Here is a 25,094-nt window from a genome sequence, read left to right on the forward strand (position 1 = left end):
ATTTTGTATATATATATTGTATATATACTAGCCGTGCTCCGCAACTCCGCCCGCATAGAAGTGAAACAGGTGATCAAGAATGGCTCTGCCTGGCTCCCAACTCCTGATGTCACGCTTCCCCCTCCCTTTTGGCCCACAATCTCTGTCTCAGTTTAGCGCAAATATATCACTCCTGCAAGCGAGCTACAATTCTTAGCACAATGACAGAAGTCGCAAAATCATCCAGAATGTTCAAGCAAATTATACAAAAAAAACCCAATCTAAATCCGTTAAGTAGTTCTCTCATTCGCTAGTTAAGTGGAGTTAAGGTTACACTCCGAGGTTGGTGCGTGACTGAGGAGGGCCCCTCCCAACTCCTGACATCATGCTTCCCCATCCCCTTGGCCCTCAACCTTTGTCTCATATTCGCACAAATAATTTGGTACCAAAAGCGAACTATGATACTTAGTGCGATGAGAGAAGTTGCAAAATCAATCGGAATGTTCAAGCAAATTCTAGAAAAAAAACTAAATCTAAATCCATCAAGTAGTTCTCTCATGAAAAGCAGACAGACATTACAGACAGACGTTGGATTTTCTATATACAAGGTGAGTCAAAATTATGTTAACACTAATGGTACTGCTATGTATATACTTTATATATATATATATATATATATATATATATATATATATATATATATATATATATATAATAATTTTTTGTGGAGAATTTGTGTGCCACATATAGTACATGTGTTGAACATGATGGTGAACAGGTTGAGACATTCCTGAAAATCATCTTGCACATATGAGGTATGTTTTGTAAATAAATTGTTTCCGCCATTCAAATGTTAACATAAATTGACTCACCCTGTGCATATATATTTACTTTATTAATCCCTGAGGGATTCCTTTGGGAGTCAAAGTGCAGGGTCAGGCCATTGTACAGCACCCCTGGAGCCATTTTCAGGTTAAGTTCCTTGCTTAAGGGCCCAACAGACTAAGCATTCTTCTGGCAATAACAGGATTTAAATCAGCAACCTTCCAGAAACCACTACAGATCTTTAGCCTCAGAGCCACTCTGTGGTGACATTTGTCATGTCATTTTGATGACGATCTTGCCGATGGCAGTGCTAAAGATGCATTGGAGACAGCAATGAAACTCGAGGCTCCAGAGTGCATGGGCCGTGTAGGAAAGGGCAGTTCCTAAGTAACAGAGGTGGTTTGAGGGGGACAAGCAGCTTTCTCGTGTAGTGAGCTTTCATGCTGAGAAACCCCAGTGATGTGCACAGTGGTGCATTTTGGAGAGTCTTCATGAGAAGAACACACAGCATGTCACATTTTAAGAAGAGAAGAGTGTCACTGTAGTGATGTGAATGGCAGGCATAAATAAACATTGAACTTGCTGGTAAGCAGCTAAACATATGAACAAGACTGTAGGGTGCTGTTATTTCTCTCCACCCCAAAAAACATTTCCAACCCCTCAAAAAAATCTATTTTTAGTGAGCTTTGTGTTTTGTGAAATTGCCAGGAAAACACATTTTAGTGTCAGCTTTACAAAACTGTACGTGAATCGAAACTTCCCTGTTTTGATCCTCACTATTCATGAACTCTGAAGCTTTTGGGTTCTCCTCCTGTTGTCTGTAAGCCTGTGTCTCTACGGGACTGAATTTGCACTAAAATGGCTTTGTGTTGTCATGTAACAACAGTGTGTGTTCAGCCACACCTTAAAAGAAGTAAGTACAAAGAGTAGGACTGACTTAGTCTTATCTCTAACTTGAGTCAAGGTGATGTTGTCCCTCCATAATTGCTAATTTTCTCTATACCAACAACCTTGAATTTTCTTCATTCCTAATATCATGAAAAAAATATCTGTGGTAAAGAAATTTTTGAGGGATGCTGGTCACTGGTCAAATGGGTTTTGATTGCAAATTGTGATGCTGGAGTCTGGTCCAACCCAAAACCCTGGATAGAGTGGCTCAGTGAAAGAAGCATTGAAACTGTGCAGGAGGATCATTTTGTATGAGATGCTATAAAATGACAGAAGGCCAGCAGGCCAGTCTAAATACACACCTATCCTGTGACTGCCGTGGGCGCTGAGTTGAATTGCCTTGTTATCGTGCAGCACAATGTAACTGGAATCGGAGCAGAACAAGCACCAGGACTTGTCATTGGATCCAAGAGGACACACGTCACTGTGCCCTTTCCTTTCTATTCCTTTATATGCGACTCCAATCACAGCCCTCTCTCCGCTCCACTGGACCTCCCAGTACCAGCGAGTCCCACTCAGAGCCTCTCTGCACAGAACTTGAGGCCAAAAGTCGAATCTGTCAGGGTGTGTGGGATAGGGGGTCACTGTCCTCTTGTCTGTCACCTTTTTGTTCTTTTCAGACAGGCGAAGGCGTCGATTTGCTGTGTTGGGGTCCAGGGTGAGTGTACAAAAGTCTGAATGGGGACAAGAGAGAAGAAAAGAAAATGAGCAAAAAAATAAATTAAACCTGCTGACATGGTGACTCCTGAGACTTGAACCTGAAGGAAGCAGAACATGAAACACAAAGAATTTCATTTGCTGATTTTGTGATGCGACTGCTCGTATATCACTCACTAAATCAGCGTTTCTCAACCTTTAAGTATTTGCAACCCGAGTTTTCATAACAGTTTTAATCGCGCCCCCCCAAATGTTTTTTTTGAAAGGAGCCCACTAATACCAATTTGTTCTTTTTTAATTAATGATATATCATAGATGCATGTTTTATTATACCTACTTAACTTTTATTGACATTTATCTAACTCTATATTTATTTTTCTAGTATCAGAATGTAGTTTAAGTTAATTTGTTTTGGTTTCAATAGATGTATTTTTCATATTTTCGATTCTTGTTTTCTTTTTTTCACATCTTCGCGCCCCACAGTTTGAGAACCACTGCACTAAATGATTCAGTTATACTGAAAATAGGCAAAACTGTTCGAATAAAGTGATTTATAATCCCTGATGCTTGTATAAATCACCTAATTGAATTAAAGTTCTCAGATTCAACAGTTTGGCTGTTAGAATGTGGAATGCCGTTTGCAGTCCCATTAGCTGTCTGTCAGGGTGTCTAAATAAAGGAATATTGAAGGAAGTTTTTGCTGCATTCCATTTACCTCGGAGGTCGGATATTGGAACTGGGATTGATGTCACACCCGAGTTGACCACGTTCTAGTAAAATGTTCAGGAAATCATTACAGATGCGTGCAGGAAAACCTTAGTTGTGCTTGCTCCATCAGAATAAATAGCAGTGGATAACAACGCCTTATGTGGTATTTTGCATATCTAAGCACTGTGATAACATGTCAGCTGATAGAAGTTGGACAACGCTGTGTGTACGACTGGTTTAATGAGACACAAGTGCTAACAAACAGTATAATACTTCAGTTTTCACCAGAGTTTGAGGTGTACATCATCACGTTAAATTGATGGCATGACCTCAAGTCGGTCAAACTTGGACTTTAGTGTCCGAGTTGGAAATCTGACTTAACTGGGGGTTCCAGTTGAAACTCGGACTTGAAAATTCTGACTTCCCACTTCAAATGGAATGCAGCATTAAAACCATAACAATGGCCATTAGGGGAACTGAACTCGATTACTTGCTGCCAGGACAAATAGATAAGAAAAGAAAAATTGGGTCATCAGCCTCAGGGGTTAGGGTTTAGTGAGTAGTGATGGAGCAGGAGCCATAATTAGAACATAATATCAGGACAAAAACATTTGTTTGTCTCTAGCTAGTACAGGTGCATCTCAATAAATTAGAATATCATTGAAAGGTTAATTTATTTCAGTAATTCAATTCAAAAGTGAAACTCGTATTTTACAGATTTATTACACACGAGTGATATATTTCACGCGTTTATTTCTGTTCATTTTGCTGATTATGACCTACAGGTAATGAAAACCCAAAATCCAGTATCTCAGAAAATTAGAACATTGTGAAAAAGTTCAATATTGTAGACTCGTGGTGTCCCACTCCACTCAGCTAATTAACCCAAAAAACCTGTGAAGGGGTCCTGAGCCGTGAAATGGTCTCTCAGTCTGGTTCAGTAGGCCACACAATCAGACTGCTCACTTGACAGTTGTCCAGAAGACTGTCACTGAGACCCTCCACAAGGAGGGGAAGCTGGGTGTTCACAGAGTGCTGTGTCCAAGAATATTAATGGAAAGATGAGTGGAAGGAAAACATGTGACAGCAGAAAAAGGTGCACAAGAAACAGGGATAACCACAGCCTTGAGAGGATAATGAAGCACAGCCCATTGAAGAATTTGTGGAAGATTCGCAAGGAGTGGACTGCGGCTGGAGTCAGTGCTTCAAGAGCCACCACACACAGACGTATGTATCGGGGACATGAACTACAACTGTCACAGCATTCCTTGTGTCAAGCCACTCCTGAACCAGAGACCACATCAGAAGCATCTTACCTGGGCTAAGAAGAAAACAGACTGGACTATTAACAGCTCAGTGGTCCAAAGTCCTCTTTTCAGATGAAAGTCAATTTTGCATTTCATTTAGAAATCAAGGTCCCAGAGTCTGGAGGAAGAGAGGAGAGGCACAGAATCCAAGTTGCTTGAGGCTCCAGTGTGAAGTCTCCACAGTCAGTGATGATTTGAGGAGCCATGTCATCTGCTGGTGTTGGTCCACTGTGTTTTATCAAGTCCAAACTCAGCACAGCCGCCTACCAGGACATTTTAGAGCATTTCATGCTTCCCTGTGCTGACAAGCTTTATGGAGATGCTGATTTCATTTTCCAGCAGGACTTGGCACCTGCCCACACTGCCAAAAGTACCAATACTTGGTTTAATGACCATGGTGCCAGCAAACTCACCTGACCTAAACCCCATAGAGAATCTAACAAGAGGAAGATGAGAGACACTAGAGCCAACAATGCAGATGAGCTGAAGGCCGCGATCAAAGCATCCTGGGCTTCCATAAGACCTCAGCAGTGCCACAGGCTGATCGCCTCCATGCCACGCCACATTGATGCAGTAATTCATGCAAAAAGAGCTCTGTCCAAGTATTGAGTGCCTACATGGGCATACTTTTCAGTATGCCAACATTTCTGTGTTAAAAATCATTTTTTATTGGTCTTATGTATTATTCTAATTTTCTGAGATACTGCATGTTCAGTTTTCATTAACTGTAGGCCATAATCAGCAAAATGAAAAGAAATAAACACTTGAGACATATCACTCTGTGTGTAATGAATCTATATAATATACGGGTTTCACTTTCCGAATTGCATTACTGAAATAAATTGACTTTTCTATGATATTCTAATTTATTGAGATGCACCTGTAAGACAGAATTCAAGGAGAATGAAATTTGTATGTATTTTCACTTTGACTTCAGCTTTTCGTGTTGGGCTTTGATGTTTTTGCACTGGTTTTTCTCAGATCACGCGTTTTGTTTCTTCTATTGGTTCTTTCCGTCTTTGTGCTTATTGCCAGCTGTTTTTTCCAGCAATGGCAGAACACCTTCATCTGGTCCATTAAGAACATCTGTGATCCGCTAAATACTACAACTCTGCAGAGCCCCAGTCAGGAAATGTAAATCATGAACTCCATTCATTAGCAACATTTTAACAGCGGGGAAAAAAGATTTTGACTTACATTGTAAAAAGTTGTTTCTACCATTCAGATTCGACAGAACATAACGTGGGGTGATAATACCTAAGGGCAGAAAGAAAAAAGGAGAATATCAGTCTCCAGATTTCATAGCAAGCAGGATAGCGCATTATTTCACAGAAAGTCCTCTCTGGATTCGCATGATTACACAACACCCACCGGTTTCATTGGTCTTCACAAACTCCCAGCCAACAATCTCCTCCAGACTTTTTTTCAGGTCTACCACGTCTTTCCTCAGCATCTCAGGCAGTAAATTTCCATTGACTTTGATGTCAGGAGAGTCTTCATCTTCAGGAAGATCAGGGATAGATGGGAACATCTGAAAGAGAAGAAGGAGAACATGAGAGAAAGTGACGTTGCGTGTCTTACAGACCTGCTGAGGTACCGTATTTCAGTTTTGCACTCTCACCTTTAGGAAGTGGATGTGGTCTTCTGTCTGTGAAAGCTCGGCCAGCTCAGCGTCTCTCCTCTTCAGCTCCATGATTTCCATCTCCAGCTGATCGATGACTTTTTCGGCCTTTCTCACTTCCCTAGTCTCGTGATCTCTGATCACCTTGGTGATCTCTGACCTCAGCCTCTCAATGGACTGAAGTACAGACAAGAAGAGGTCTTCGTGTTCCTGCATTTCACTATCTGCAGAACTCTGAATAGTAGACAGTGCCAAATATGAGAGGATTATGAATCTCTTACAAAGACCGGTTTGAGGGTAAGCAGGGGGGATAAGAATATGCATTTCAGTTTCCACTTCCACCCTTCAAGTGAAGGAAAGCTGCTAAGAACAAAATTAATGATATCACTTTTACGCCACAGCTAGCTCCACCTTTTCTGGTCACCAATGATAAAAGAGGACTTTGGGAGGAAGTAGATATCATTTGACAGACCAACATGTTTGAGACAACACTGGTATTCTGACAGGGTGTCATTTGTTATTTTTGTGCAAATATTTTCCATCATTGCCTATGGCAACTAAAAGGAGCTTCCACCTTGGGCCCCAGCTTTCTTCACTTTTTGTTTGTTATATTGTACAACAGTCATGCAAATCATCACTTTAGAAGAGCTCTAAAACAGGAAGACAACGTCATCAACTGTGGTATTAATCGATAACAAGACTAGAATGTCAGTACAGGTGACACAATGCTGCTCATTGGATTATCTTTACAATTTGTTCATTCATTTATTTGCTGAAGCTCACTTCACTCCATAGTCTGTACTTTGGAGATGCAAAGTTTGGTACAGAAACATGAACAATGCTGGAATTTTAACCTAGAGAAACACCTACTGTCCAATGTTGTTGGGTCTACATTTGCACATGCCTTAGTGATTCAGAATCTGGAAAATAGCCAAACAGACAGGGGGACAACATGTGGACTCTGAAGAACACCAACTGAAAGTGTTGTTTAGCTTTGGGCCACATGAAAAGATTTTGGAATTTAAGTTATCATTTTGGATAGAAATTAATCATTTGTGGACCTTTTCATACAGGATAGATGTCGAAATTATTTTGCAGGCCATGCCTTATTAATGTGCTTGAAGAGTATAATTAAATTTGTGTAATAGGGATCTTTTTAATATTTCCTCTTATTTTTTAGCACCTTTGAGCACTAACTCGTTTCTCACCTCTTACTAGGACAACTCACCTGAATCCTTGCTATGGTCTCCTTCGTGCTTTCCAGTTTCTTCTCCTTCTCCTCAATTCTCCTTTTTATTTCAGCCTTCCTGTTGTCCAGCTGATTCTGGGTGAAGAAAAAAGTGGAAGAGAAACAACTGAGGTAATGTGACTTGTGGAAGAAAAAATAGACTTATGGTACATAAAGTCTTATGGTATTCTTTCCATATTAAAATATAGCATCTATCTTAGAAGGTGTATAAAAGGTTAATGAATGTCAGAAACGTGTTCAAGCATATCAGGAAACCAGATAAAGGTCAAGTGAACAACAAAGACAGGGATGCACCAGGAGTAGGTTGATGTCGTACACAGGATGTTCAAGTAGGATTAAGAAATCAGAAGATGTCCTGCACCCAGCAAAGACCGGACAGTTGTCACAGACACAGAAATTTCAAGGGTAAGGGCTGAACCTGGGAGATATGAGAAGAACAAGAAAGTAGTGAAACAAGACTTTTATTTTGGGGGTATTTAAGCTAAGCTCTGCTCTCTGCCCAAAACATCTCATTTCTTTTAATTGGTTTGTTGGCTTACACACCCATCAGAGTAAATGTCAGGATTAATTCAGCACCATTATATAAATTCAATTGTTTATATATTGACCATTCATGATTTTAATGATTACATAATTCATAAATTCCATCCATCCATTTTCCAACCCGCTGAATCCGAACACAGGGTCAGGGGGGTCTGCTGGAGCCAATCCCAGCCAACACAGGGCACAAGGCAGGAATAATTCATAAATTACATATATTTATTACATAATGAATGATTACATCTTGCCTGAAGAAGGGGCCTCAGTTGCCACGAAAGCCTGCGTATTGTAATCTTTTTAATTAGCCAATAAAAGTTACCATTTTGCTTGACTTCTCACTACAAGAAAAATAAAGAAAAGATAAACAAGCAAGTGGGTATCCATCCATCCATCCATTGTCTCCCGCTTATCCGAGGTCGGGTCGCGGGGGCAGCAGCTTGAGCAGAGATGCCCAGACTTCCCTCTCCCCGGCCACTTCTTCTAGCTCTTCCGGGAGAATCCCAAGGCGTTCCCAGGCCAGTCGAGAGACATAGTCCCTCCAGCGTGTCCTGGGTCTTCCCCGGGGCCTCCTCCCGGTTGGACGTGCCCGGAACACCTCACCAGGGAGGTGTCCAGGAGGCATCCTGATCAGATGCCCGAGCCACCTCATCTGACTCCTCTCGATGCGGAGGAGCAGCGGCTCTACTCTGAGCCCCTCCCGGATGACTGAGCTTCTCACCCTATCTTTAAGGGAAAGCCCAGACACCCTGCGGAGGAAACTCATTTCAGCCGCTTGTATTCGCGATCTCGTTCTTTCGGTCACTACCCATAGCTCATGACCATAGGTGAGGGTAGGAACATAGATCGACTGGTAAATTGAGAGCTTCGCCTTGCGGCTCAGCTCCTTTTTCACCACGACAGACCGATGCAACGCCCGCATTACTGCGGATGCCGCACCGATCCGCCCGTCGATCTCACGCTCCATTCTTCCCTCACTCGTGAACAAGACCCCGAGATACTTGAACTCCTCCACTTGGGGCAGGATCTCGCTACCAACCCTGAGAGGGCACTCCACCCTTTTCCGGTTGAGGACCATGGTCTCGGATTTGGAGGTGCTGATTCTCATCCCAGCCGCTTCACACTCGGCTGCGAACCGATCCAGAGAGAGCTGAAGATCACGGCCTGATGAAGCAAACAGGACAACATCATCTGCAAAAAGCAGTGACCCAATCCTGAGCCCACCAAACCGGACCCCCTCAACACCCTGGCTGCGCCTAGAAATTCTGTCCATAAAAGTTATGAACAGAATCGGTGACAAAGGGCAGCCCTGGCGGAGTCCAACTCTCACTGGAAACGGGTTCGACTTACTGCCGGCAATGCGGACCAAGCTCTGGCACTGATCGTACAGGGGACTGAACAGCCCTTATCAGGGGGGCCGGTACCCCATACTCTCGGAGTACCCCCCACAGGATTCCCCGAGGGACACGGTCAAATGCCTTTTCTAAGTCCACAAAACACATGTAGACTGGTTGGGCAAACTCCCATGCACCCTCCAGGACCCTGCTAAGGGTATAGAGCTGGTCCACTGTTCCGCGACCAGGACGAAAACCACACTGTTCCTCCTGAATCCGAGGCTCGACTATCCGACGGACCCTCCTCTCCAGGACCCCCTGAATAGACTTTTCCAGGGAGGCTGAGGAGTGTGATCCCTCTGTAGTTGGAACACACCCTCCGATCCCCCTTCTTAAAGAGGGGGACCACCACCCCGGTCTGCCAATCCAGAGGCACTGTCCCTGATGTCCATGCGATGTTGCAGAGGCGTGTCAGCCAAGACAGTCCTACAACATCCAGAGCCTTGAGGAACTCCGGGCGTATTTCATCCACCCCCGGGGCCCTGCCACCAAGGAGTTTTTTGACCACCTCGGTGACCTCAGTCCCAGAGATGGGGGAGCCCACCTCTGAGTCCCCAGGCTCTGCTTCCTCATTGGAAGGCATGTTAATGGGATTGAGGAGGTCTTTGAAGTACTCCCCCCACCGACCCACAACGTCCCGAGTCGAGGTCAGCAGCGCACCATCCCCACCATATACAGTGTTGACACTGCACTGCTTCCCCTTCCTGAGACGCCGGATGGTGGACCAGAATCTCCTTGAAGCCGTCCGAAAGTCATTCTCCATGGCCTCCCCAAACTCCTCCCACGCCTGAGTTTTTGCCTCAGCAACCACCAAAGCCGCATTCCGCTTGGCCTGCCGGTACCTATCAGCTGCCTCCGGGGTCCCACAGGACAAAAGGGTCCTGTAGGACTCCTTCTTCAGCTTGACGGCATCCTTCACCGGCGGTGTCCACCAGCGGGTTCGGGGATTGCCGCCATGACAGGCACCGACCACCTTACGGCCACAGCTCCGGTCAGCTGCCTCAACAATAGAGGCACGGAACATGGCCCATTCGGACTCAATGTCCCCCACCTCCCTCGGGATGTGGTCGAAGTTCTGCCGGAGGTGGGAGTTGAAGCTACCTCTGACAGGGGACTCTGCCAGATGTTCCCAGCAGACCCTCACAACACGTTTGGGCCTACCACGCCTGACCGGCATCCTCCCCCACCATCGAAGCCAACTCACCACCAGGTGGTGATCAGTTGACAGCTCCGCCCCTCTCTTCACCCGAGTGTCCAAGACATGTGGCCGCAAGTCCGACGACACGACCACAAAGTCGATCATCGAACTGAGGCCTAGGGTGTCCTGGTGCCAAGGTGCACATATGAACACCCCTATGCTTGAACATGGTGTTCGTTATGGACAATCCGTGACGAGCACAGAAGTCCAATAACAAAACACCGCTCGGGCTCAGATCAGGGGGGGCCATTCCTCCCAATCACGCCCTTCCAGGTCTCACTGTCATTGCCCACGTGAGCATTGAAGCCTCCCAGCAGAACGAGGGAGTCCCCAGAAGGTATGCCCTCTAGCACCCCCTCCAGGGACTCCAAAAAGGGTGGGTACTCCGAACTGCTGTTCGGTGCATACGCACAAACAACAGTTAGGACCCGTCCCCCCACCCGAAGGCGAAGGGAGGCTACCCTCTCGTCCACCGGGGTAAACCCCAATGTACAGGCTCCAAGTTGGGGGGCAATAAGTATACCCACACCTGCTCGGGCGCCTCTCACCGGGGGCAAACTCCAGAGTGGTAGAGAGTCCAGCCCCTCTCAAGGAGATTGGTTCCAGAGTCCAAGCTGTGCGTCGAGGTGAGCCCGACTATATCTAGCCGGAACCTCTCAACTTCGCGCACTAGCTCAGGCTCCTTCCCCTTCAGAGAGGTGACATTCCACGTCCCAAGAGCCAGTTTCTGTAGCCGAGGATCGACCGCCAAGGTCCCCGCCTTCGGCCACCACCCAACTCACACTGCACCCGACCTCCTTGGCCCCTCCCATAGGTGGTGAGCCCATGGGAAGGGGGGACCCACGTTGCCTCTTCGGGCTGTGCCCGGCCGAGCCCCCATGGGTGCAGGCCCGGCCACCAGGTGCTCGCCATCGAGCCCCACCTCCAGGCCTGGCTCCAGAGTGGGGCCCCGGTGACCCGCGTCCGGGCAAGGGAAAACACCGTCCAAAATGGTTTTCCTTCATAGGAGGTTTGTTTAACCGCTCTTTGTCTCATCCCTCACCTAGGACCAGTTTGCCTTGGGTGGCCCTACCAGGGGCATAAAGCCCCGGACAACAGAGCTCCTAGGATCATTAGGACACGCAAACCCCTCCACCACGATAAGGTGACGGTTAAAGGAGGGGAGCAAGTGGGTATAAAAGAAGAAATAGATTTTAAGAAATCGAAAAAGACTGAATGACAGACACAAATATCGTATCAGTTTTTCTATCTTATGACAGATGGTGTGGACATTTCACAAATCCATTTTGAATTGGTACCAATCCAGTTCACATTTTTACAGCAAACTCTGTTCCAGATGTCTCAATCAAAATCTCTCTCTCACAAATGTCCTTGACGTATACGTGTTTCAAATTTCAAGGCCAATCTCTTTGACGTGGACAATCAGACAGAGATGACAATGACACACTAGGTGTTTTGCATATTTTGGACAGAGTTTCTCTTCAAGGTTTCAAATTGGTTCCTCCTGTTTGTGTCTTCTGATGGCTTCATGCTGTCCTGAATCTAGACCACCCTGGCCCGCTAGTGAAACCTTGACCTAAAAACCGTACTGGGCAAGACATGGGCTGGAGAGACTCGGATAAACAAAATGTGATAATACACTGTTAATTTGGGAAATTTAAAATTTGGGTCATTTTCTGAACATGAGGGATTTCACTGTCAGTTAAAGACCACACCACCATGTGAACTAAGGGACAAGGGACAGAACTTTTGAACCATTAAATTTTGGAGTAACAGACTGAAGAGAAGTGCCATACCACCAGAGAAGGGAAAGTATAGGGTGGGGCAAAAATTAATCAATGAATGGAAGGATCTAGGCACCAGGGCACAAATTATTTCTTATGTAATCAGAATGAGGTTTGTAATTAAGCAGAAACATAGCGAGGAAACTGTGTCATCGCTACTAAACTGCTGTGAGAATATCCTTTTCGCTTTGTGCCCTCCCCCACTATAACCTATTGTCTATGGAAGAGAAGCAAAAGCTTTAGATTCTTCAGAAATGTTGATCTCCGGTTTTTGATGGATGTCGATGTTTTAGGGTCCCCTGATAACGAAAAAGCATCAATATCTCGAAGAGTGTGTGTTTGCGTGTGTCACAGTTTCTTGAGATCGGTCTAGAGCAAAAATGACTGGATGTAAAAATACCAAACTGATTAGTTTTTGAGCAAAATCATGCAAGAGAAAGAGGCACTCTAGGGGAACCTTCAATTAATTATGAATTCTTCTTGTCAAATGCTATTGTATTGACATATTTTATGATCAGAAACGTCCGCATCGGAGCAGTAAATAATTACTGAAATGTTATAGAATAGTTCAGGTAACTTAGCTCCTAGGGCACAAAGCCTACTGATGCACATGTCCAAATTTTTTTCAAATTCAGTACAATCCCTATTAACCGGCCACCTCAGGACTGGACCCATGGCCGGTTGCCATTTTGGCTGGTTAATCCGACGCGTACCTATTTTCATGTAGAAAAATATTTCACAGGTATGTACTGTACCTCTTCGACGTTCCTGAAGAAACCATATCCACAAGGCTACATCCACGATTTTGCACACGGGTTTTTTTTCTTGTACAACGACTGGACAGTGGGGTGTAGCGGGTCCCCAGCTCAAGTTGAAAAGGCACTTTTTGTGACTTAGCGAGTATGTGTGGCCGATCAGTTCCCAGGGAATTTGTGATGCGGGCTATCCTAGCTTAAGTTCACAGGTGAGGAGTCGTCCGCATCCGTAATCGTTCCCGGGAACTGCTAATTGCCACATCTGATCCACATCCCCATGATAAATAGAAGCGCGAGGTGGATAGGGGGAGATCAGGAAAGAATGGGAGGGTAATGGAGAAGGAAGCAGATAGAGGAAAGCCAGCGCAGGAGAGCGAGCAAGAGAGAGCAGATTCGAAGGAGCAAAGGCAGGCAGCTGGGAGGTGAACCCCTGTTGATGAGTGTTTGGCCAACACTCGGTGGGGCTGAAGAAAGCGGTCGCTCCAACTGAGCGATCACGGAACTGGAGTGACCGATACTGAAGATGACTGGCCGTCGAAAGGCAGCGGCGGTCGTGGAGGCTTTGGGCTGGTTTAGCCCCAGTGTGAGCGCCCTGGCCGCTGGGGAAAGAACCCAAGTCTCGGTCCAGATGGAGCCCGACGTAGCCAGGGATCAGAGGGCTACCGGACCAGTGTGGAAGGCAGCTGCACCTGCAGGTAGGGCGACTCCCCTGTTGCAAAGCCCGATGGGAGAAGCAGGGGAGCCGCCAGGTAGAAAGAAGAAGGCACCGTGGAAAATTCATAAAGGAATATGTAAACAGAAATCACTCTGAAAGTAGGAGCCCTCTCACCTTCAAGAAAGAAGGAAGTGCATACATATAATATAAAGAAGAACTCAGGATTGAAAACATTTGTTTTATTTTATTTTATTTTAACAGGCCGGATAATGCGAGGCCAGTTAAGAGGGATTGTACTGTATTTACATTTTGCATTTAACCTTCTATTTTGTGTTTTATTCTTATGCTCTAAAAAAAACACTAAATGCATTAAATATGAATTTGGTCTAGATCAGGGGTGTCCAACTCCGGTCCTTGTGGCTGCAGGTTTTCATTCTAACTATCTTATTAATTAGTGAGCCATTTTTGCTGCTGATTAGCTTGTTTTGCCATTGGTGGTGGTTAAAGTGGTTCCCCACTCACTGCGTAAAGCACTTTGAATAGTGAGAAAATCGCCATATAAATGTAATAATAAGAAGATTGATTATTATTGACTATTATTAATAGCCAAGGTCTCTATGCTTTTTTATCTTTTTGTTCAGGTTGCTCCTCTTCATTGTCCTCAATAATAATAATAATAGTAATAATATTAATTAGATCGTTATTATTATTATTATTAATAGCCAAGATCTCTATGCTTTTTTATCTTTTTGTTCAGATAGCTCCTCTTCATTGTCCTCAATAATAATAATAATAATAATAACAATAATAGTAATATTAATTAGATCGTTATTATTATTTTTGTTATTACTATTATTATTATTATTAATAGCCAAGATCTCTATGCTTTTTTATCTTTTTGTTCAGATAGTTCCTCTTCATTGTCCTCGATAATAATAATAATAATAGTAATAATATTAATTAGATCGTTATTATTATTATTATTAATAGCCAAGATCTCTATGCTTTTTTATCTTTTTGTTCAGATAGCTCCTCTTCATTGTCCTCAATAATAATAATAAGATTGTTATAATAATAAATAATATTAATAATAATAAGCCAAGTTCTCTGTTTTTTTTATCTTTTTGTTCAGACAGCTCCTCTTCATTGTCCTCAATAATAATAATAGTAGTAGTAATATTAATTAGATCGTTATTATTATTATTATTATTATTATTATTATTAATAAAAAAGCATAGAGATCTTGGCTATTAATAATAATAATAATAGTAATAACAAAAATAATAATAACGATCTAATTAATATTACTATTATTGTTATTATTATTATTATTATTGAGGACAATGAAGAGGAGCTATCTGAACAAAAAGATAAAAAAGCATAGAGATCTTGGCTATTAATAATAATAATAATAACGATCTAATTAATATTATTACTATTATTATTATTATTATTATTATTATTATTGAGGACAATGAAGAGGAACTATCTGAACAAAAAAATAAAAAAGCATAGAGATCTTGGCTATTAATAATAATAACGATCTAATTAATATTATTACTATTATTATTATCGAGGACAATGAAGAGGAACTATCTGAACAAAAAGATAAAAAAAGCATAGAGATCTTGGCTATTAATAATAATAATAATAGTAATAACAAAAATAACAATAACGATCTAATTAATATTACTATTATTGTTATTATTATTATTATTATTGAGGACAATGAAGAGGAGCTATCTGAACAAAAAGATAAAAAAGCATAGAGATCTTGGCTATCTTTTTGTTCAGATAGTTCCTCTTCATTGTCCTCAATAATAATAATAATAGTATTAATACTAATTAGATCGTTATTATTTTTGTTATTATTATTATTATTATTAATAGCCAAGATCTCTGTGCTTTATCTTTTTGTTCAGACAGCTCCTCTTCATTGTCTTCAATAATAATAACAAGATTGTTATTATTATTAATATTATTTATTATTATAAGCCAAGTTTTCTATGTTTTTTTTATCTTTTTGTTCAGACAGCTCCTCTTCATTGTCCTCTTGCCCATTATCTTCAGACAAAATCAGGTGAAGGTCTTCTTGAGCAGAGAATCATGAACTCATTAGCTCAGCAAAAAATGGAATGAGGCCACAGGGATGTCACCTTCATTTAACTTAGGACCTGAGATGAAATACTTTTTGTCAATTAATTCTTGGTAACCTTTTTCCCTTGAATTGAAGCTCAACTCCCACAAGTTCTCTGACACACAGACTCGCGTACACACACAGACACTCATGATTACACAAGCAAAGAGTGAGAAAGACAGACAAATGCAAGCCCGGCCTTAGGCATAGGCGAAGTAGGCGACCGCCTAGGGCCCCGGCGTCTGGGGGGCCCCGGATCGACGGCGGCCAGGCCCCCGGCCCGCCCCTCCCCTCGCAATGCATTCCAAAAGTTTCAAATATCCCAAAAAATAAAAAAGGACAAAAAAACTAAAAAAAGAAAAAATACAAAAAAACTAAGCTGGGCTTAGCTACATACCGCCACGTGGTGCCCAGTGGAAACAGTTCAAACTGGCTAAATTGTAGCAGCTAACTACTCGGGGCGAAAAAGGGACGCAGGGTGATGACCTCGTAACGTTACAAGAAAACGTCTCCTTGGTCTAATTTTCACGCATTTCGCAGAGCTTCCAGGGGGCCCCTGGACCCCCCTTTCGCCTAGGGCCCCATAATAAGACCAGGCCTGACAGATGTTAGGAGTAAGAAATGCTTGTGAGAAACGGAACTCGAGGGAAAGAAAATTAAACGTTTCTCAAAATAGTTTAAATAAGTTATGACCCTGAGTAAATATTGTAATAAAAAAGTAAGAACTAAAAAAATTCATTGTATGACTGCTTAAATAATATATTAGGACTTACCGCCTCCATGAAAATATAGAATTGGAAGAGAAAAAATAATAATGACAAATCATTTCTTTGAGTGCACGCTCGGAAGGTGCGGACTCGCCGCTGCACCACAATAAATAAATAAAGTACTGTATTACAATTAAAAAGAGAAAAATAATAAATGCACACAATGCAAATAATCACGCAATAGAAAGAGTCTCTAACTCAGATTAACGTCTCTAATGATTATAATTAAGGTGCGACATGTGGAGGTCTCATGAGCTTCAGGATCTAAAAATCTGTGGACGCCTTCTGTGATGAAGGAGGGACTGCATGTGTGCTGAATTCAGGAGCGGTGGCGTCAGTCAGAAACACTTGAAGAGGATTGAGAGGACTTGACACAGCAGTTCAGTGGGACTGAAAAAGAATTTACTAGATGGTAGACCAGAAAAACATGTTCATAGATGTTTATATTTATAGAGATATATGCTCTGAAAATAAAATAAAGCATTCGGAATAAAATAAGTCAACTACAAGAAAGTCCACTAGATGTCAGCATTTCACCACAAAAGGTGTAGTTGGTTACGTGCCGGTAAACTGGTCAAGTTAAAGGACCAAGTATTAATTATTCATCACTCGCATGATTTAATGCCAACGAACTCGTGGCTAGGTATTGTGCAAACGTTACAACATTCAGTTACTGCTATTATAAACGTCATTGTTGCCCATAACACTAATGCAGATCTTATTTCTTATTACTGCGTGGAGTTTACCTGTTTTCACGGGTTTCCACCGGGTGCTCCAGTTTCCTCCCACAGTCCAAAAACATGCAGCTTAAGTGGGTTAGTGACGCTAAACCGGCCCCGGTGTGTGTCTGTGTTTACTGTCATGAGCTGGCGCCCTTTCCATATTGTTCATCGCTTGCACCCAATGATTTCTGGGATGGACTTCAGCTGCCCCAAGACCCTGACCTGCAGATAAGCAGGCTAGGGAGATAGGCGGATTACTGAAAGGCTTTAACATTACACTTTAAATAACGTAACCTGTTAAATATCTAATAAATATAAGGCGGCACAATTTCCTACTAAGTCTGTGCAATACAAACCCACACGGTGATGACTGCTACGCGTGCACAGCTCGCTCCTACATCATATAGGCCTACTCTTAAAAAGACTAGTTCTTGAATGGCACTTTAGGGTCCTTCACATGGTGTGTGGTTCCTTGTAGAACTATTATTATAAAACACCATTTAATTCTGGGAAGGATTCATTGCACATGAACCTCCTGATATGTGGAAGGAAAAAAACTGAAATATTCAATGTATGGAAGGCTACCTAGCAGAAGTCTAACAGATCAAGAAAACCTGAACGTAGCCTGTGTTTCTGTGTACAGCGAGAGTCCTTTTAAAATAGGACCCTTTGCATTTCACAAAGCTTTTACTATATTTTCATGGTTATTTACAGATCTAAATAAATTAACGGTTCTTTTGTTCCCCTATGGCATCTCCCGGAAGAACCACTCTGGCACCTTTATTTGTATGACTTTGAGACGTGCACCGTGATTGGTGCTGCCTCTCTAACACCCTTCAGGCTTGAAAATCATGATTGGGGAGTCGCTGAAAAATATTTTTTAAATGTTACATTGCTATAAATCGCTCACTATTCGTTTTTCGGTTTACAAAAAAATATTGTCGTAATTAGAGGCTTTTACGAAACGTTTTACGAACAAAACCTCTCGACGTTTTTCCAGGAGGTGAGCCTGACATGCAAATACGCTTTCTCGGTCAAAGAAACTGCTGAGGTGGAGGCGGAGACTTTCCGGCAGATACTGTGTGTGTGTGTGAGAGAGAGAGAGAGAGAGAGGGAGGGAGGGGGGTGGGGTATGTTGCGTCAGGCAAGACGCTGGTGAAAGCCGCACAGTTAGTGCCCGAGTTCGTCTTTTAAATTAAGAGTATTCTGCAAAATCAGCAGAGTTTCTTAGGAGACAAATACATCATGTCGGCATTCAGCCATTGAACAGTGTGATGCTCGCTGTTTCTTGGCCCCATTTCATATTTGCTGTTTTGTTCTTTCATGTGCCCCGTAAAAATCAGGAATGTGGGGTCTTCCGTCTCTAGACTCCTAGGTTACGGCGTCACGGTGTTACCTTGTATTGTTGTTCAGTGCAGGATGGACCTCTTGCTGAGAGGACTTCAATTCCCAGCAGGAGAGAGTAGGGACCGACGCAGGGATGAGGCATTGAGCCTCACTACCTACAGGAGCGAACTTTGGGAGTTTCTGGGCTTGAAACATTGTTGTTCTGGCATACCTAAGTGTTCTGAGGGAACCAAAAAAAAGTAGTATCACTATTGAGAGTCACCTAAACAAAGGATCAGCAAGAAGTGCAATAGTTGCATGACCTTTGAATCATGAAGACCTTTCAGAGACTGGTCCTGGATTATATGACTCCACTTGTGGTAGACCACCTGGACCCACTGCAGTTTGACTATCAGACAAAGACTGGAGTGGAGGATGCACTTATCTATCTGCACAACAAGGCTTATTCTGACCCTGACAAAGCTGGCAGCACTGTGAGGATTATGTGTTTTGATTTCTCCAGGGACTTTAATACCATCCAGAGGCGTAGCTAGGGTTCTCAGCGCCCGGGGACAACTGAAGATTTTGCGCCCCCTTCCTGTTTGCCAAAATGCAACGGGGAACATCAATTTGCCGCTCCCTGGATGCTGCACCCGGGAACAGATGTCCCCCCTTGCAACCCAATAGCTACGCCACTGATACCGTCCAGCCAACCATGACAAGGAGTAAACTCAGAGATAGGGGGGTGGATGTGGAGTCCTGGATAATGGACTATCTTCTGGGCAGGCTGCAATTTGTGACACTCAAGGACTGTGTGAAAAAACTTCATAAATGTGTCTCTTTTCTTGTACAGTTCTCTAAATTTAATAGGGATAGGGTTTGAGTGTTTTTTGAATTTGTGCCCTCCCCCACCATAACCTATCGTCTATGGGGAAAAGTGAAAGCTATTGATTCGTCAAAAACCTCTAAACCTAGGAGTCTTATCGTGCGCTTTGAAAAATTACAATTTAAATTACGTGTAATGTCACTTCCCAGACGGAAACAAGAGATTATATATGAAAATAACCACATTTGTATTTTCTCGGATTTCTCACCCTCAACAGCTGCTAAGCGTGCTGCTATTTACAGCGTTAAACAGCTCTTATGGAAAGCCAAGATCAGATATAGCCTCTTGTATCCTGCAAAACTGAAAGTGGACATTCAAGGCAAGCTCTACATTTTTACTTATACAGAGGAAGCCGAGAAAGAGCTAAGAAAACTGATCCCGACACTTTTTGAAGTACGATCGCGAGTCACATCCTGTCATGGCATGGCAAAGAAGATCTTGCCCGTTGTTTGATCCACTTGCAATGATACTGGTACTGTAACTATACATCCTTTTCCCTTCTCTGACACTTTTTGTTTATGCTTTAATTACAATTGTATGTGTATATGTATAAATATATCAAAGAAATTAATAATTCTTTTTTTTTTTTAAATTTCTAAAGGAGACTGTTTAACATCATACCTTTGGTTTATTGTTATTGTTATTATCGTATTAGGGTTTATATGCTTATCCAGGACCACTTTTTCACACCATTCCCTGGGCTTACTATTTTACAGTCTCACGATTGCTGAAGATTAAACTTTATGCTTATAGTATTTAGACTTTATCTGCAATCGATAGCTCTATTTTTTAATCCTCATACTCTGCTGCTAGGGTGCTTGTTTTGTTTTGGGCATGTTCTATCTCTAGGTATGTCAGAGGACCGGGACCAGGACAGAAGTGGGGTCCAGCCTCATGTGAGGGGACTAGGGGGAGACAGAAAGAGAGCAAGCTATATCTAATCCAGTGGTTCTCAAACTGTGGGCCGGGCCCCCCTAGGGGGGCGCGAAGTAACAAAAAGGGGGGGAAAAAAGAAAACAAGAATCGAAAATATGAAAAATACATCTATTGAAAGCAAAACAAATGAACTTAAACTACATTCTGATTCTAGAAACATAAATATATCCATCCATCCATCCATTTTCCAACCTGCTGAATTCGAACACAGGGTCACGGGGGTCTGCTGGAGCCAATCCCAGCCAACACAGGGCACAAGGCAGGAACCAATCCCGGACAGGGCGCCAACCCACCTCAGAGAAAAATAAATATAGAGTTAGATAAACTTTAAAGATTAAGATTAAGTAGGTATAACAAAATATGCATCTATGATATATCATTAATTAAAAAAGAACAAATTGGTATTAGTGGGCTCCTTTCAAAAAAACGTTGGGGGGGGGGGCGCAATTAAAACTGTTATGAAAACTCGGGTCGCAAATACTGAAAGGTTGAGAAACGCTGATCTAATCTCTCTTTTTAATCCTTGTAATTATAAATGCCAATGTAACAATAGCCTTCATGGCAGTAACACCTGGGAAAATTGGAAATTAAGGTTAAAGCTGTCTTATTTTCAGTTAAGACTAAAAAATGACAATAATAATCTCGATCTCTGTTTTTCGATCTAATCTTGACATTTTATGGACCCCTGACACCCAAAACATCGATGTCGTCATGATGACTGTGTGTCACAGTTTCTAGAGCTAAAATGGCTTGATGGAAAAATACCAAAGTCGAAATTTAAGCCTGTCATGAGATGGCGATGTGCGGATTAGTCTTTTGAGCCATGAGAAAGAGGCATTGTAGAGGAGCCCTTAAATATCGCAATTCTTCAATTAATTCTGAATTCTTCTCATTATTTCATATCGTAATGACCTTTTTTTATGATCAGAAAAATCAGCATCAGAGCGGTAAATAATTATTGAAATGTTAGAGAAGAGTTTGGGTAACTTAGGGTGGAAAGCCTACTGACGCTCACAGCTGAATTGTTTTTTTTTTTACTGTATTAATTATACAGTTGTATCTTAGACTGAATTGTTTTTATTGTCTTGATTTGTTTTCTTGAAAATACTCATAATTTACAACACAGTCTAAGGCCTGTAGCTGTTTGTACTGTAAGACTGTTGTGCTTCCATCAGAAGGAGGAAGGAGGACAATAGAAGGGACCAGGGGATTGTCATGTGCCAAGGCAGAAAGTCAGAACCTGGAAATCAGTGCTACTGCCATCTGCAATCCAAACAGAAGTCTTAGTCAAGGTGTGTAATGCCAGAAATCACAAAAGAAGCACACACTTAAAACAAGGCTGGTTTTGTTTAAATTATTTGCTAAATTAGAAGACCAGAAAGGTGATTAGGTGATTTAAAGGGTCTGACTCTTAAATAGCAAATCAATTATCCAACCTGCTATATCCTAACTACAGGGTCACGGGAGCCAATCCCAGCCAACACAGGGCACAAGGCAGGAAACAAACACCGGGCGGGGCGCCAACCAACCAAGCTCACACACTAGGGACAATTTAGAATCGCCTACATGCACCTAACCTGCATGTCTGTGGGAGGAAACCCACCCAGACACGGGGAGAACATGCAAACTCCACACAGGGAGTACCCGGGAAGCGAACCCGGGTCTCCTAACTGCGAGGCAGCAGCGCTACCCACTGCGCCACCGTGCCGGCCACAAATCAATTAAATTAAATTAATTATCATCAAAAACTGGTCACTAATTAAGAATATAGTGTGCTGATCAGCCCGGACACAGACAGAGACACACAAATCCCAAAAACACACACAATTTATTTTTCTTTCCACAATACACAGTGCACAAATCACCAGCAATGCTCCGTCCTTTCCTTTTCTCTCTTTCCTTTCTCTTCTGCCGCCTCCACCTCCCAATTCCTTTTTATGTTGCACCCAGATGTGCTCCAGGTGCACCCTGATGATTTTCACTGCAATCCAGGGTTTAATAAATGTCCAGGCGCTCCCTGGCTGTGGCCAAGGGCCCCATCAGGGTTGTGCTTCCAAGCTGTATTCCCATGGCCCCGACGCCAACCAGGATCAGGAGATATTGTTTCTCTGCTAGTCCTTCTCTTCTCCAGGTGTCCCGGCTAAGTAAAGGTCCCAGCCATCCACCACAATGGTTAGTATGAAAATCTGTAGGCACTGTGGACCTCCAAGACTAGATTTGAGTACCCCTGCCATAGAGTCTATGATTGATTAATAAAGTTGCTGTTTGGTGCTCCTCTACCCAAGTGCTGACTGTTAGGTGGATGAAAGTCAAGGAGGTCTACATTAAGGAGATGCTGGCTAATAATTTTATCCATTCATCCATCCATTTTCCAACCTGCTGAATCCAAACACAGGGTCACGGGGGTCTGCTGGAGCCAATCCCAGCCAATACAGGACACAAGGCAGGGAACCAATCCCGGGCAGGATGCCAACCCACCGCAGAATAATTTTATCTTTTTATACTTTTATCAAAGGACATAGTAACACTGGAAAAATAGGCTGATTCCAGGGCTACAGGGGACGAGTTATGAGGAAAGATAAAAAGAGCGGAGCCTTTACAGTTTAAGCAAAAGAAGATTAAGAGGAGACCTGATTGGAGTGTTTAAAATTGTGAAGGGAATTAGTCCAGTGGATCAAAAATGTGACTTTAAAATGAGTTCACCGAGGACACGGGGAGACAGATAGAAACTTGTAAAGGGTAAATTTCACACAGACGTTAGGAAATGTTTCTTTATACAGAGAACCACAGACACTTGGAATAAGCGACCAAGTGGAGTAGTAGACAGTAGGACTTTAAGGACTTTCAAAACTCCAGGTGATGTTATTATGGAAGAATGAAGTCAATAGGACTGGCGAGCTTTGTTTGGCTGAATGGCCTCCTGTTCTTGTCCAGATTGTTCTAATGTTCTTGCCATCTAGAAGATCAGACAGTGCCGGATTGTGATAGGGATTCAGGAAAGTGATGTATGGAAATATTTTTTTTTTATAAAACCGCTGGTCCTTCAGATTGGAAAGAACACCGACTACATTCTAGTCCACTGCCCATGAGTCTGCTATGCTGATTTGCTGTGATTTACTTAGATGATACTTTGATTGTATGTATTTATTCTTTATTTATTATCTAATCTTTAAGACTCAAGAGGCTAATTATTGGTGAGCTCAACAAAGATGAAGGGAAGTTGACCAGTTTGCCAAAGTAGAGAAATGTCTTCTTCACAAGTCCCATGTATTGTTCAGGGCAACATTGGGCTTGTGATGGATCTGAGATGAACAGATTTATAGAATTCACAACCTGTTACCATCATATCATAAAACACATTGGAAATATTGTGGCTTCTAATACTTACTATGCTACCAGACAAATGTAAACTGAACTTCAGAGAATCTGATCACTTAAAAAAATTCATAGCCATCCAGATTCTACACATTATTTGAACTGGGATACTGCTGACATCAGGAAGCGGCAACCTCTTGCCTAAACAAAATTATTATAATGTCAGTAATGGAGGGGTTATTGATGACTAAGCTTGGATTGGAGTAGAAGCACAGTTTTTGGAAGGAACCGTCTCACAATTTACAGAGTTTACGGACCACAAACATCTCTCATGCTTGAAAAATTACTAAACACAAAGGCCAGCTCATTGAGTTTAGTTGTTACGTCCGATCAGCTTTGTTGGTTTCTATCAAGTGGTGAGATGAAACTAACCACTTAACAACTGGGCATTTTGACTTATCGGTCATATAGAGCTCTCTATATAAGCAACACATGAATAACCCACAAATCCTGAAGACCAAATAAGCAGTCTGCTCCTCCTTTAGCTAAGCCAACCCATTCCTACTTGTCTCCTCACCTGTCTCTCAGCTCTCTCTTCTTCAGGTGTCACCGTGTCGTGACTCTTGTGTTCAGTCACCATGCACAGTAAACAGATGCAGCTTTCACTGGTCCTACAGAAGATTTCCAGTACCTTCTGATGTTTCGTACACATTTTCTCTTCAAGGTTTCCTGTTGGCTCTTCCAGTTTGTGAGCATTGAAGGCTTCAGACTGCTGGTGAGGCTGCAGGTGAATCTCACAGTAGGAGGCCATGCAGGTCAGGCAGCTCTTCACTGCTCTCATTTTTCTCCCAATACACACATCACAGGGTACGTCATCAGGTCCAGAGTAATTCAGATATGTTGAGACACACACCTCAGTCCCATTTAGTTGTGCTATAAGATCTTTCAACATTACATTTTTTTTAACCACAGGCCTCACATTAAATATTTGACTGCACAGAGGACAGTTGTAGATCCCCTCTTCGTCTGATATGTCCCAGTAGCCATTAATGCAGCTCAGGCAGTAGTTGTGTCCACATGTAAGGCTGACCGGTTCCTTCAGGACGTCCAGACACACAGAGCAGTAGTACTGATCAGCAGACAGAAGACGGTGAGCTGCTGCCATCGTGAAAGAAAATCCAGTCTGGCGTGCAGGTGTGTTGACGTTGAAGAAATGAAAGTGAAAGTAAATTCAGCCACCTCAAGAAATATGATCACACCTACTGCTGTGCTGTCGGTATCTGATGTCAGCTGCATTGTGATTTACAAAAGAATCCTTCCTTTCGTTTCATTCCACCTGTTTTCAAACTCAGTTAGTCAGGGTCAGCCTTTGTGACCCTTTCTGTTCA

The 25,094-nt window shown here is 42.7% G+C and overlaps 1 protein-coding gene across 1 annotated transcript; it reads right to left on the minus strand.

Annotated features, from left to right (window-relative positions):
• Window positions 1-1,178: 1,178 nt before the first annotated feature.
• Window positions 1,179-24,914, minus strand: LOC114667283 (tripartite motif-containing protein 16-like). The gene is made up of 6 exons (XM_028822536.2): window positions 24,284-24,914; window positions 7,274-7,369; window positions 6,046-6,279; window positions 5,796-5,955; window positions 5,622-5,681; window positions 1,179-2,426 (listed from the first exon to the last, which is right to left on the minus strand). The coding sequence occupies exons 1-6, from the start codon at window positions 24,869-24,871 to the stop codon at window positions 1,885-1,887; spliced, it is 1,680 nt and encodes a 559-aa protein (XP_028678369.2). The 5' UTR covers window positions 24,872-24,914; the 3' UTR covers window positions 1,179-1,884.
• Between the last annotated feature and the right edge of the window lie 180 nt (window positions 24,915-25,094).

This window comes from Erpetoichthys calabaricus, chromosome 1 (genome assembly GCF_900747795.2).
Source record: "Erpetoichthys calabaricus chromosome 1, fErpCal1.3, whole genome shotgun sequence".
Lineage (NCBI taxonomy): Eukaryota > Metazoa > Chordata > Cladistia > Polypteriformes > Polypteridae > Erpetoichthys > Erpetoichthys calabaricus.